The 13,310-nt window shown below is 52.5% G+C and overlaps 1 protein-coding gene across 6 annotated transcripts in view; it reads left to right on the plus strand.

Annotated features, from left to right (window-relative positions):
* Positions 1-13,310, plus strand: part of BANP (BTG3 associated nuclear protein) — a 112,348-nt gene that overhangs the window by 42,513 nt on the left and 56,525 nt on the right. For 4 of the 6 annotated variants that reach the window (XM_058707379.1, XM_058707380.1, XM_058707378.1 and 1 more), the window contains 2 exons: positions 9,795-9,911; positions 11,597-11,772. In XM_058707379.1, coding sequence (XP_058563362.1) covers positions 9,795-9,911; positions 11,597-11,772 — 293 coding nt within the window. The remainder of the gene's footprint in view (positions 1-9,794; positions 9,912-11,596; positions 11,773-13,310) is intronic. The other 2 variants (XM_058707381.1, XM_058707383.1) reach the window with 1 other exon arrangement.

Genomic DNA, 13,310 nt, shown 5'->3' on the forward strand with positions numbered 1-13,310 from the left:
TCTGTGTCCCCCTGCTCCCCCTGGGGGTCCCTCCTGTTGTCCGGCTTTTCCTCCTAGCAGTTCTTGTCTGGTAGCCATTTTCCTGTAGCTCCTTGGGAAGAAGAAAGGATCTGCGTTCCCAACCAACGTGCCCTTCTGGTTTGGGACTGACGGCTTGCAGTCAGAGGGCTCCGTTACGGTGCAAGTGTGGCTTCTGGAGGCGGGCTTAGAACCAGCCCTCCTCTGAAGCAGCTCGTGGTCGACGTTTGCTGCATTAGGTTATCCCTGTTTCTCTGTGGCAGCTGCTTATTTGGGGGTGTGGTTTTCACACTGGAACTTGTTCGGGTTTTTTTTGTTTTTTTTAATGTTTTTATTTATTTTTGAGACAGAGACAGAGCATGAGCAGGGGAGGAGCAGAGAAAGAGGGAGACACAGAATCCGTAGCAGGCTCCAGGCTCCGAGGCTGTCGGCACAGAGCCCGACGCGGGGCTCGAACTCACGGACCGTGAGATCATGACCCGAGCCGAAGTCGGACGCCCAGCCGACTGAGCCGCCCAGGCGCCCCAGGAACTTGTTCATTTCGTTAGATATTGGGAAGCAATTTTTAATGCTCATTTGTTCTTATCCCTAAGGATACTTTTTTGGATCCTGGTTTTTATGACTTTTTAATCTTGAGCCTGTAAAGAACAGAACTAACCCCGCGAAACAAATTTCAGTGAGGGTCGAACGCTTCGTACGTCGGTTGGGTGACTTGAACTGCGGTAAAGAATCCTCCGGATTCGTGGGCTGACTGTTGCAGGTTGGCACGTTCTGTTCCTAAAAATGCTGGCCCCTCTCCTGTTTACATCTCATCCGTGAGCACTGGTCCCAGGGCCGTGCTTGCTCTGAAGGGAATGTGGCTTGGCTGCCTGGTGGCTCCCCGAGATAGGACCACCCCGTGCACCCGGCGCGGGGGCCCGTGGTGGCCACGAGCCCCCCTGCTGCTCTGGGACGTGAGGACCTCGGGGTGTCTGGTTTTACCGTTTTAACTAAGGGCTGTGCCCCTGCTTCTGCTCCCACCGGGTTTGCTGTCACTGAAGTCTGAGGCTGGCCGCTGGACGGTTTAGACAGCTGGGTGTGTGTAAGTACACTTCACACACCGTTCACTTTATTACGACCCCGGTTCCCGTGTGCCGTGCAGGAGCACGCCTCTGAGCGCCCGTGGGAGGGTGCGTGCTGAGGGAGCACGTGTCTGTGGAGTTGGAGAACCTGTACCTGTTTTCTTGCGAGTGGAACGTGGAATCACTCGAGATTTTTGCTAGCTTGCTTTGTTGAGAGTCTTTGAGATAATTCTCAAAAATGAGACGATGAGTATCTCCGATTTCCCCAGCTGAACTGTATGAGTAGTTACTTTGAAAGGCAGAAGGACCACCGGCCCGGCAGAGGAATGTGGCCCTGCGAGACTCTTCTGTGGGTGCGAGGGAGGCGGGGACGTGGCCAACATTTTTTGATGTTCTGGCAGGTCCCTCCTCCCTCGGCCACAGAGCACAAAGCTGAACGTTACTGTGTGAAGAGAAGCCACACCTGAGCTGCCGGCCTTGCACGGGGAGGGGCGGCGTTGCGTGAAGGGGCGGTCTTGCCTCACCCTCGAAGCTTAGCACGGGACACAGAACGGGACACCCTGAGGTCGGGGCGTCTCTCCCGTGCCCGGAGCCTGGCTGTCACTCACTGAGCGTCAGGACTTCCTAGGGGAAGGAGTATTCAGAGGATTTCCTTTGGGCGTATAAGTCAGTTTCTTCTAGGATGGTCGTGCTCTCAGCACCTGCCTGCGTGGAGCACGATGTAGGCAGAGAACCTCGTCGTGGACGTTCTTCTCTGTCCTGCAGTCGTTTGGTGATGGGTGTCTGTGTCCCCCCAGCAGTGAATGTCCGTGGGTGTGTTGCCATCGATTGATCAGACTTGTTCGCCGTTGGTTTCTTACTTCCTGGAGCGAGTGCAGTCAGTGCTTGTGAACGTTTTCCTTGGTGATTAGGAGCTGGAAACCGGTTCATACAAACCTGACTTCCCCAGGGCACCCCATTCTGCAAGGAAGCAAACGTAGAGGCATTCTCTTGGGTTAAGCCCAGTGCACTAAAATTCTCGGGTAGGGAGGGAGGCTGCCCCCCTGCCCCACCATTTCCACAGCAGACTGGCTAGTTGATGGCGGCCCATCCCCTCTGAGCTGGCAACAGCTTCCGACCCGAATCAGCGTGCTGTTTCCTTTGGCCTCAGCCGGCTCCAAACATTAATCACTTTTGCCATCTCTTTGTGAGGACACAGCATAAGTTTTGTGTGTGTGCAAGTGCACGTGTGTGTCTGTGTGTACGTTCAGAATATGATTATAAGCCACTGGAATCTGTATGAGGTTTTAGCTAGAGTTAGGGTTTCTTTCTTTCTTTCTTTCTTTCTTTCTTTCTTTCTTTCTTTCTTTCTTTCTTTCTTTCTTTAAATTTTTTAATCTAGAGAGAGTGCGCATGCAAATGAGGGAAGAGGGGCAGAGGGAGGGAGAGAATCTCCGCTTAGCGCGGAGCCTGATGGGGGACTCGATCCCAGGACCCTGGGATCCTGACCTGAGCCAAAATCCAGAGTCAGACCCTCAACCAACTGAGCCACCCAGGCACCCCAGAGTTAGAGTTTCTGTAAAGTTCTCTGAGTTTATGTAGCTCTGACATCGGGCTCTCCCAAATAATATTTGCAAACTCTGGATCCACCTGACTTGACGTCATTTTGACCTCTTTGCCCGAGGTCTGTGTGTGTTTCTCTTTGCACACTACATGCTGAGCTCCTCTCCGCTGTTGGCTGGTCTTTGTCCTGCGTACCCCTGCCCCTCCTCCTCTCCGTGTGCCCACCTGCACCAGCCACTCTGTGGTCCTCAAACTCTCTGGCTCAAACCAGCTTGTTTTCTGTTTTCCTTTGTAATAAAAAGTGGCAGACACCACTTTTAAAATGATGTTTTAAAACTTTTTACCTACAGTTTTCAAGATTTTTTTTCAGGTCTTTTATTTTGGTGGTTTGTTAGGTTTTTTGCATAGACTTCAGTAGAGCCCCTTGGCGTATATTCAAATCATGGTCCATTTTGTGTGAACCGATGAGCTAAGGGGACAGAGATGTTGATGTTTTAAAATAGGAGTACAGAGACTTTTAACACGGTCACAAAGCGATTTCCTGAAACAGAAGAGAAGTTGAAGGTCACTTTGTAAGCATAGCTTGGAAAATGTTTGCCATGACATCTCTGAAAGCTGAAGATACTTTGTTGTAAAGCCATCGGAATAAAACAGTGAAAATATGCAACACTGAAAGGCTAACAGAAATAAAGGAGTATTTCTGGTCTTGACTAACAAGTGGCTAAGAGCTTGAGAGGTGCTTGGTGACAGGCTCTGTCACCTCTAAGGGGTGAGACCTTGGGCAAATACTTACCCTTTCCCAGCTTCCTCATCAGTACAGTGGGAATAAGACAGTATGTGAAGATTGCCGTGAGAGAGGTCATGCATATGAGCGCTTGGGTTCTTTGACCCTCAGCAACCCCGCGAGGGGTTTTGTTTTGGTTTATTAGAAAGAGAGCAAGAGCGAGAACGAGAGAGAGAGAGAGAGAGAGAGAGAGAGAGAGAGAGAGCGAGCACGCATGTGCATGCGCAGGGGAGGGGCGGAGAGAGGGGAGACAGAGAGTCCCAGGCAGGTTCTGGGCTGGCGGTGCGGAGCCCCGCGCGGGCTCCATCTGAGGAACCGTGAGATCATGACCTGAGCCGAGGTCTGACGCTGAACCGACTGAGCCGCCCGGACGCCCCACCGACCCTGTGAGGTTTAAAAACCCGATCCTATTAAGGCTTCTTGTTCACCAGGGGGTACCGTCAGCCGGGCCTCCCGGTGCGTGCGGGGCTCACGCTGGTGAGCGCACAGAACTCTCGGTCGCCCCACCCTCCGTGGGTGACAGTGCGCTAGGCCGTCCCGTGGGCATCGTCTTCCTAAGTTTCTCTTCTGGCTCACGAGTCTTGGTCACTTTTCTTTCCGCGGCACGAGACCATGGAGTCTAGAGGCAGGAGCCAGAGGACTGAACTAAATCAGAATCGTTCTCGAATTCATTCACATCTTATACACACGGGCTTGACTGTATACTGAGCACTCACCGAGGCAGTTGGGGTCTGTCCTTCAGAAAATGGACAGAAAGGCCCCTGTGCAGGGGCTGCCTCGTACCAAGCTAATCTGTAGTGAGCGAGCCATGTAGTGGGTGAGTGCCGTGTGGGGCCCGTGGACACAGCAGGTCTGTGCCTCTTCTGTGGGGTTGTGTGTGTGTGCAGTTTTGTTGTTTTATTTAATGTTTATTTTTGAGAGAGAGAGACGGCGTGAGCAGAGGAGGGAAGAGAGAGAGGGAGACGCAGAATCCGAAGCAGGCTCCGGGCTCTGAGCCGTCAGCACAGAGCCCGACAGGAGGCTCGGAACCACAAACTGTGAGATCGTGACTTGAGCCAAAGTCAGATGATTAACTGACGGAGCCACCCAGATGCCCCTGTTGTTTTAAATCATCAGCACCCATCAGAGTCACTTGGGAAAATGGTTAAAAAACACAAAAAATAACTTTGGGCTCTCTGGGGGCAGCCCCTAGTTTCCCCAGGAAATTACGGTGTTCAAAGAGTAGTGGGTTATGGACCATTCCTGTATTGGTTTTGGTTGGAATGTCCCCTTTGCTGCTTGAGAATTTGGGCTCAAATCTAGCTGGGCTTTGTGGGCCTGGGCACGTTACTAGCTGGTCCACACGGTGGTCTGCTGATCCGCGCAGGGAAGGCGCTGTGGTGCCCTCTCCCGCTTTGAGGATTGGGTGTCTCCTTCCATGCGGAGCCCTGGGGGCAGTCCTGCCTGCCATGACTCTCCTGGGGGGAGTGCCTGAGGGCCCTTTGCTCAGTCACTGCACACGGCCGAGTGATTCTTGTGCCCCCCCCGGTCACAGGTCACTGGGCCACGTCACAGAGCATTTTTTGCTTCTGAATGATCCTATTTTACCCAAGAGTATACAACTTGGGCGATTAGCATAATTTTAGAATTAAAACAGGACAGTCTATGAGTCTACCCTTTTCCCTTTTACTTAATTTTGGTTTTCATTTAATAAGAACTTAAAAAACAAACCAACATGTGGTTATAGGTAAGGGTATAGAAAATGATTTAAGATTGCCAAAGAATGAGTTGAGCATGTAGTTTTTAGAAAACAAAACGATTGGGGCGCCTGGATGGTTCTGTCAATTTGGGTGTCAAACTCTTGATTTTGGCTCAGGTCGTGATCTCACAGGTTCATGGGTTTGAGCCCCATGTCAGGCTCTACGCTGACATTGCGGAGCCTGCTTGGGATTCTCTGTCTCTGTCTCTCACCCCTCCCCCACTTGCTCTTTATCTTTCTTTCAAAATACATAAAAATACACTTAAAAAAAGAAAACAAAATGAGGGAGAGAGAAATTGATCACTGGAACATAGAGCCTAGAAATAGCCCCGCTGAGCTTTGACAGAGGGCCGAAGACCAGTGGGGAAGGGCAGCCTTTCAACACACGAACCAGGGCACTTGGACATCCCCGGGCGGAACGAGTGAGATGAACCTCGGTGCCCCATCATACCTGGAACAAAAACTGATTGTAACCGGAGCACACGTTTAAATACAAAACTGTAATACCTGTAGATGAAGACGTAGGGGAAAGTGTTTGGGGCCCGAGGCCGGGCTCAGACCCCCAGACTTGATAGCGAAAGCACCACCCGTGGAAAAGGAGGTATCAGACATGATGGAAATCACCGAGTTCTGCTCCACGAAGACCGGTGAGGAGGACGGAGAGTCAGCTGCAGATGGGAAGGCCATGCTGGTTCACCACGCACCTGGCAGGGACCGACGGCACACTCACCTGTAGGAAAAAAGCCCGGTTAGAAACCGGGCAGGAGACTCGAACAGATATGTTGCCAAAGAGGAGATCTGGGTGGTGAATGGGCACGTGACTATTAGTCGTCAGGGAAACGCGAGTCCAGACCACACCGAGTGTCGCTCCACGCCTGTCAGAATGGTGAAAAGCACCGAATGCTGGCGAGGATGCGGAGAAACTGGATTTCTCATCCCTTGTTGGTGGGAATGTGAAAGGTACAGCCATTCTGGAAAAGTCTGGCGGTGTTTTTTGTAAAGCTAAACGTGTACTTACCACAGGGCCCAGCAGTCACATTCTTGGGCATTTCTCCCAGAGAGATGAAAACTTAGGTTCACGACTTCTACGGGGATGTCCGTGGCAGCGTATTTGTAAGAGCCCAAACCTGCCAGTACCCCAGATGCCCTTCTGGAGTTAAAGGTTCACAGACCCCTGTGCCGTGGGAAACTGCGCAGCAGTGACGCCGGTTGAACCGGTGGTGGCTCTGCCCCTTGGATGATCTGGGGCTTCCGCTGAGTACAGAAAGCCAGTTTCCAAGGTCATGAGCTGTTTGATTCCACGTCTGTAATATTCTCAAAATGTGAGGACCGTAGATGGAGAGCAGGTTAGCACTTGCCGGGGGACGGGTGGGGCTGGGGGCTGAGGACTGCCGTCGCATTGACGGAAGCGTCCCGGTGTTGACTTCCTGCTTCTGATGCTGTACTGCAGGCTTTATGGGACGTCGCCACCGGGGACCTAGGACTTGATGTGGTACTTCTGTTCCTTCTATAGTTACTTCACAGCAGAATCTGTAGGGGATACGTTTGCACCCGTGTGTGTGTGTGTGTGTGTGTGTGAGAGAGAGAGAGAGAGAGAGAGAGAGAGAGAGAGAGAGAGAGAGAGATCTCACACACATACACACACACACACACTAACACACACACACACACACACACACACACAGTGCACCAGCACACCCTGTAAAGGATTTGTTATATGGAGTTGGCTTACGGTTGTAGGGGTAGCCAAGCACGCTTGGAGTCCAGGGCAGGTAGGCAGGAAGGGGAGATCGGGATCAGCTGGCAAGAGCTGTCCGGCGTCTCCAGTCCCAGGGACAGAATGCCTAAACCTCCTTTGGAGGGGCTCTCCTGATCAGGCCAGGTCCATTCAGGGTAGTCTCCCGTCCGGTTAATCTAACGTCAGCCAGTTGGGACTTTTAATCCATCTGCAGAATTGCTTCACAGCAGATGCACATCAGTATCTGATTGAATAATTGGGGACTGTAACTCAGCCCAGGCAAGACACTTACATTCTTGTGGCAGTTTTCCTATAATCAGCCCTCAGATGACTACTGCATTCTTACTCGTGTGATATGGATGTTCCTTAATTTTTGAAAAATGAAATATTCTTCTTATACAATTTGAGGTCGATACAAGTACATTGCATTAGTTGAAGGGGTATAATTTCTGGCATATTGTGACCTTGATATTTAAAAACAGAGAGCATTCATTGTTTTCTTAAACGTTTCCATTACGGTATGAATACTATTACCCGTTTAAAAGCATCCCATGAATAAGCTTTCCACAGTTGAATTTCACCCTATTCCTTTTGCTTTTTGGAAGTTCGTTCCCGTCTTGCGCGCCCCGCCCTGCAGTTTACCTCATCCACCAGGCTGACGTAGTCCTCCTTTGCAGCGGACACGTGGATAGAAATTGCAGCTGGGACCTGTGTTTCCCGTAGCCCCAGGGCTCAGCTCTTTTGGCTGAGTTCTCATTACAGTCACTAGTGCGTAGCTGAACAGAACAGCTTACGTGTGTTACTTGCGTGACTGATTTTTAATAATTCGGTGTCAGGAGTGTGATTTTGAGATGGATGGGGCTTTAGATTTAGTTAATCCTTGAATCCATGGATGATAATGACTTATCACTCAAGGTGAGACCGGGTTCGGCCTTGGTCCTGCTTCCCTTGGTAGTTTTTAAAGTTTTGAGTGCTGAGAAACTTGGTTCCCGTGAGGGCAGAGGCGCCTCTCAGCTCCTCAGGTCGTTAAGGTCTTTGTACACTGTCGTCAAGAACTACTTCTGATCATCTGTGAGCTGGAAAGGTCCCTTGGTCCTCCGTCAGTTTCGTTGAGAATAAGGAATGGTAACCCGGTAACTCACCCAGCGGTGCTTGGTCGGTCAGCGGAGGCGTAGACTCTTCACGCCCCGCCTGGTGTCTCAGAGTGGCCTCGTGTTCCCTTCTGGGGTCCCCGCGTCCCACGTTCACGTCCTTTTGTTTCAGGGTGGGAAAGGGGCTTTGTGAAAGGGAACAGACACATTGACGAGGGTGCTCTCTCAAGGGAAACATTTTTGGAAAATAGTCCGTTGTGCAAGGTGAGGACTGGGACGTTGCATCGTGAGAGCTGCCCACACCCGGGAACTCCCCAAAAGTCCTGGGGTACATCTAGGGTGCCTCTTCACATTGAAGGTGGTTGCTTCAGAACACCGTTTCCTTGATCTTAACAAGAATCGTTAAGGAGAAAAGGTACATTTACTCAAACAATTTGCCAGATGGTGCCATGAATACATTTTAATCTTTTTTCTCCAGGACTTCTGAGACCTCTACTGTGCTCCTGTCCATTGTGAATTCTCATTAGGGAACTGTTGTCACCCCGCAGGGTCATCCTGGTTAGTTGCTCAGGGAGGAGTGGAGAGGAGACAGGTGCATGCATGTGGGATCCTGGGGTGGCGGGAGCAGGGAGCAGTGCCCCCCCAGTGCATACAAACCATTCATCTCCTGTTTTGAAAGAGGGAAGCTGAAATCGTCAAAGCCTGTGGGTGGCCACAGTACCAAGTCAGAGGTCACCTATGTCACTTGTGAGGCCTGCCTGTGGACAGGTTGTAAGGATTTGGTGGGTTACTTTAGGTGTCACCAGAGAACAAATGGAATCGCTGTAAATACAAAGTTTTGAATGAAACGCAATTGATTATGCTTTTATTTTAGAAAACACCTCACGGTCCTGCGATTTACTCAGACATGAGATGGTGCCCTTTGTGACCCTGATTTTGGGAGGGGGCGTTTAACAGCCGTGTCGCTCTGACACGGGGCTACGTTTTCTCACGTGCTTTTGGTTACGTGAGGTTTTCTCACGTGAGAGCAGTGGTTCTCCCAGAGTCGTGAAATTTAAGCACGACCCGTGCTCAGGTGGCCTTGCCGTGCATTTCCGGTGCTCTCTGGCCCTGTAGCCTCCTGAGAGCGTGCCCGCACTTCCTGTGGCCAGAAGATGAATGACCGAGCAGTCTCCTGGAGAACCTTGGTGCCATAAGCTCCTGGCTGCTGCTTAAACTCACAGCGCCACCTCGAGGAAGGTCCCCGGATAGGGGCTCCGTTCTTTCGTGGACTCGCTTTCCTTCAAAGCAAAGACCTGTGTGTGGTCCACACACTCCCCTAGTAGAAGCCGGAGGTGATAAATGTCAGGTGTTTTTGCCCACAGTCCTTCTGTCGTGTTTGCCCCTGTCCTTCCGGAGCTCACATTTCGGAAAGGTGTCGATACGTGTGGTTCTGAAAGCCTAGGCTGCCGTGCAGGCATTCCTTGGGATGGGACGAGTGAAAATACCAGCTGAGTTTCACGCAGACATGCTACTTCAGGAGCCTGTCACCTGTGGCCTTTGGCTCCCTTCTGTGTAAAGGTGTAAATACTCTGATCTCAACTCAACTAAGCATACTAGCAGCGAGGGGTGGTAAGCTCTCGACAAAACGGTTCACCTCTGGTCTATCCTATGCCCGGTGTAGACAGTAAATCACTTTAAACGTGACTTCTGTGTGGGGCCCCCTCCCTCCCGTAGCGCAGGTCATTGGATGCTGAGTGTATTGAATGACTCTTGTGTATTCTGACAATGAATGTTGTTGTTTTAAGGTCTTCTTTTTCTTTGTGATTCTTTTGTTCCCTAGCGCCGTCCCCCAGACTACAGTAATACTCAACAGTGATCGGCAGAGCGCCATTGTAGCCAAGATGGAAGAACCCTTGGGCAACAGGGCACCGGACCCCCTGGAAAGTACCGTTAGCAAGTCAGTAGCCACCACACCAACCCCACCTTTCACTGCCACTGCCACCGCGATGAGTCCCCTCGAGAGCCACTCCACGTCCTGAGCCGGGCACAGCTGGTCGGTCGAGCCCAGCGGGCGCGGCCCACAGTTGTTTGTGGTGGGCGAGGGCCGTGCTGCGTGCAGGCCCAGGTCCTGGTGTGCCAGCTGGAGAAGGGGACGTGTTAAGGGGGGACGCACCGGGAACTTCTGTGTCCGGTGCTCACGTGCCCAGTGGGGAGACGGCTCTGTGTTTCCATAGCAGCCGGTGGGGCTCGTGCCCTCCTCCCTCGACCACCGCTTCCTCACGTGTGTCTGTCTGTCTGTCTGTCTGTACAGCAGCGTGTCAGGTCCACAGACACCTTCTATTGAGTTTGCTAAGCGATGAAGGCATTTCGAGGTGATGATTTTCTTCTCCCACCTTTTTCTCTTGAGACACTGGAAGTGTAACCTTGGTCAGAAATAGGGGTGCGTAAGAGGCATCGTGTGACGGGGAGGCGTGCTGTGGACGGCCCTGCCCGGCAGTCTGGGCTCCGCTTTTCCTGGCGACCTGCCCCGAGATGGTGGTTTTGCTTATTGTTTCCATCAGCGTGTTCACAGCGTCCTGTTTGCCTTTTTCTCTCAGTGCCCTCCGCAGATTGTTCCTGCCCCAGCTCTGTCCCGTTGTCTTTATTGTCCGAGCCCAGGCTCCCAGGGCCTAGCTGTGCCGCGGGCCTGCCGTGTCGGGTGGCGGGAGAAGAGTTGTTGACGCTCAGGCTGAGGAGATCTGGGGATCTGGGAGGCGGGGTCAGGTGTGCCTCCCGCAGGGGCTCGGCCGGAGGTCAGCTTGGGCAGGCTGCTGCGGGATCGAGTTCAGAAGCTGGAGTCCCAGCCTGCGGCACGACCACGGTTGGAAGCATGTTTTTGTCTTTGTGAACGGGGACCTTGGGCTGCGTCCCCCTTCTCGGTGCTTAGCAGTCCCCACGAAGGGATGTGGAGAGGGTCGCGGTAGAGGCAAGTAGCTTGTCTCCAGGTAATAAATACGTATGTTTTGGGCCTTTTTTGGAGCTGGCGGCTTGTGCCCTGTTTTTCTGGCAGTTTCTTACTGCTCCACAGCAGGACCCCTTTAGTGGTGAGAACATCCTCTGGGAGAGTCTCGACTGGCTTTTCAGACCCACTTCAGTGGTTTTTGTTGGTGAGAATAGTTAGGAGTGTTGACTTTGTTAACAGAGGCTGAGTCCCTTCTAGAAGGCCTACCAGTGTGGAGTGGATTGGGTCAATGGAAGTCTCCAGGCACGCTTGCTCTCCGATGAGTCTTTCCCATGACACAGCCCCAACAGTCGCTCTCACTCAAGTGCCGGCATTTTGTGGGAGCACCTCCACGATCAGAGAGCCGCCTTCTAGGCCTTGAGTCACCGTGGGTGGTGGTTTTACTTCTTCTGCGACACGAACACGTTTGTCGACTTTTACGTTTCACACAGTTTCTTCCAACCCCAGACCATTTCGTGCGATTCGGTCGCTGTTCCCCCGAGTAGAGAGAGCGGTGTGGGAAGACTCGCGAGCTGCCGCCTCGTGCAGTTAGGTTCTCTGATGAGTGGAGGAAAGAGGCACGCGGCGGCTTCAGCGCTAGTCTCTGCTCGTTGCTTGTGCTGCTCTCACAACATCGGCTGGTGTTTTTGTTTCCCGCTCAGCGCGGTGCCCGGGAGACGGCAGAACACCATTGTGGTGAAGGTGCCGGGTCAGGATGACAGCCACAACGAGGACGGGGAGAGCGGGTCCGAGGCCAGCGACTCCGTCTCCAACTGTGGACAGTCGGGAAGTCAGAACATTGGGAACAACGTCACCCTCATCACCCTGAACTCGGAAGGTGCGCCTGCAAAGCTTCTTTCCTTTGCCTGAATGGCAGTAGGTACAGCGTTCTGTTCTGTTCTGTTCTGTTCTGTGTGTTTTTTGCTTTTCAGGAAAGTCGTGCGGTCCCTACCTTAACACGATAGTCCAGCTTGATGGTTTTCCGACTTTACGGCGGTGCACACGCGGTCTGTGTGCAGCAGCCATTGCGCTTTGGGTTTTGAGTTTGGATCTTTTCCCAGGCCACCGACGTGCGGTCCGATCCTCCCTCCTGGCGCGGGGCACCGCGATCGTGAGGTCGATGGCCGGAGCCCCGACAGACGCCCTGCACCCACACTGCCATTCCGTCAACTTCAGCGGTGTTGGTGCGGTGGGTGCGTGCGTTCCGTGAGCGGTTTCACGCGTCGCGATCTGTGCGAGATGACTCCGCCCAGCGACAGGCTACCGTGAGCACAGTGAGGCTGGGCCGGGCTGGGGCACGATGTTTGGTAGGTTAGGGGCGTTAAGTACATTTTTGACTTCGAATGTTTCCAAACCCGCAATAGGTATTTTGGGACATGACCCCATCCTAAGTTGAGGGACGTCTGTATGTGTTTGCTATTTGTAAAACGTGGTAGGAGACAGTGGAAATTCTACGCACATTCAGGCGGTTTCTGAAGGCTTTCTAGTGACGGACACACCGCTGTGCTTCTAGAACCAGGAGCTGGTCATTGCCTTTGAACAGAGGTCTCGCCACGTCTCTGCTGGGGGCCAGACGTAGGTGCCCGGAGGGGACTGTGCCACCTCCCGCGAGAGGCAGAGGGAGCTGCTTGGCGGGCGCCCGGACCGGAGCCCGTTTCGCCCACACCGCGTCCTGTCCACCTGCTTCTCCTGCCACAGTCTCCCTAGCCACCTGGTGCCTCTGTCCTGCCTCTGCAGGCTAACGTGGGCCAACGTGGGCTGCCCACATGGCCTCCCACAGCACGGGGAGGAGGGGGAGTGCAGGCGTGTTAGTGCAGTGTTCCCGACCTGTAAAGCCTGTGCTTTATTCACTGGTAAACTTGTGCGGTTTTTTGGTTTACGTCTGAGTTGTTGATTTTGACTAAAAATGCAACGTAGCTTTCCTAAAACGATGATGTAGATTTACCGAGCCACGATTTTTCTGTGAGACCAGTTACTGAATCTGAAACATTGAAAACAGCGTTTTTCTCAAAGTCTTGCTCACTTCTGACATAAATAGCAAGGATCGGGACAGCAGAGTAGGAGCAGGGAGAGAAACAGAGTTTAGTGACCGCCTTTTAAAAAAACCGAGATCAGGGGCGCCTGGGGGGCTCAGTCTGTTAAGCGTCTGACTTCGGCTCAGGTGGTGATCTCAGGGTTTGTGGGTTCAAGCCCTGCATCGAGCTCTGTGCTGACAGCTTGGAGCCTGGAGTCTGCTTCGGATTCTGTGTCTCCCTTTCTCTCTGCTCCTCCCCTGCTCACACTCTCTTTCTCTTTCTAAAATAAACATTAAAAGAAAGTTTTGTTTTTTTTTTTTTAACTAAAAATCTCATTTGGGGCGCCTGGGTGGCTCAGTCG

Source organism: Neofelis nebulosa, chromosome 17, assembly GCF_028018385.1.
Source record: "Neofelis nebulosa isolate mNeoNeb1 chromosome 17, mNeoNeb1.pri, whole genome shotgun sequence".
NCBI lineage: Eukaryota > Metazoa > Chordata > Mammalia > Carnivora > Felidae > Neofelis > Neofelis nebulosa.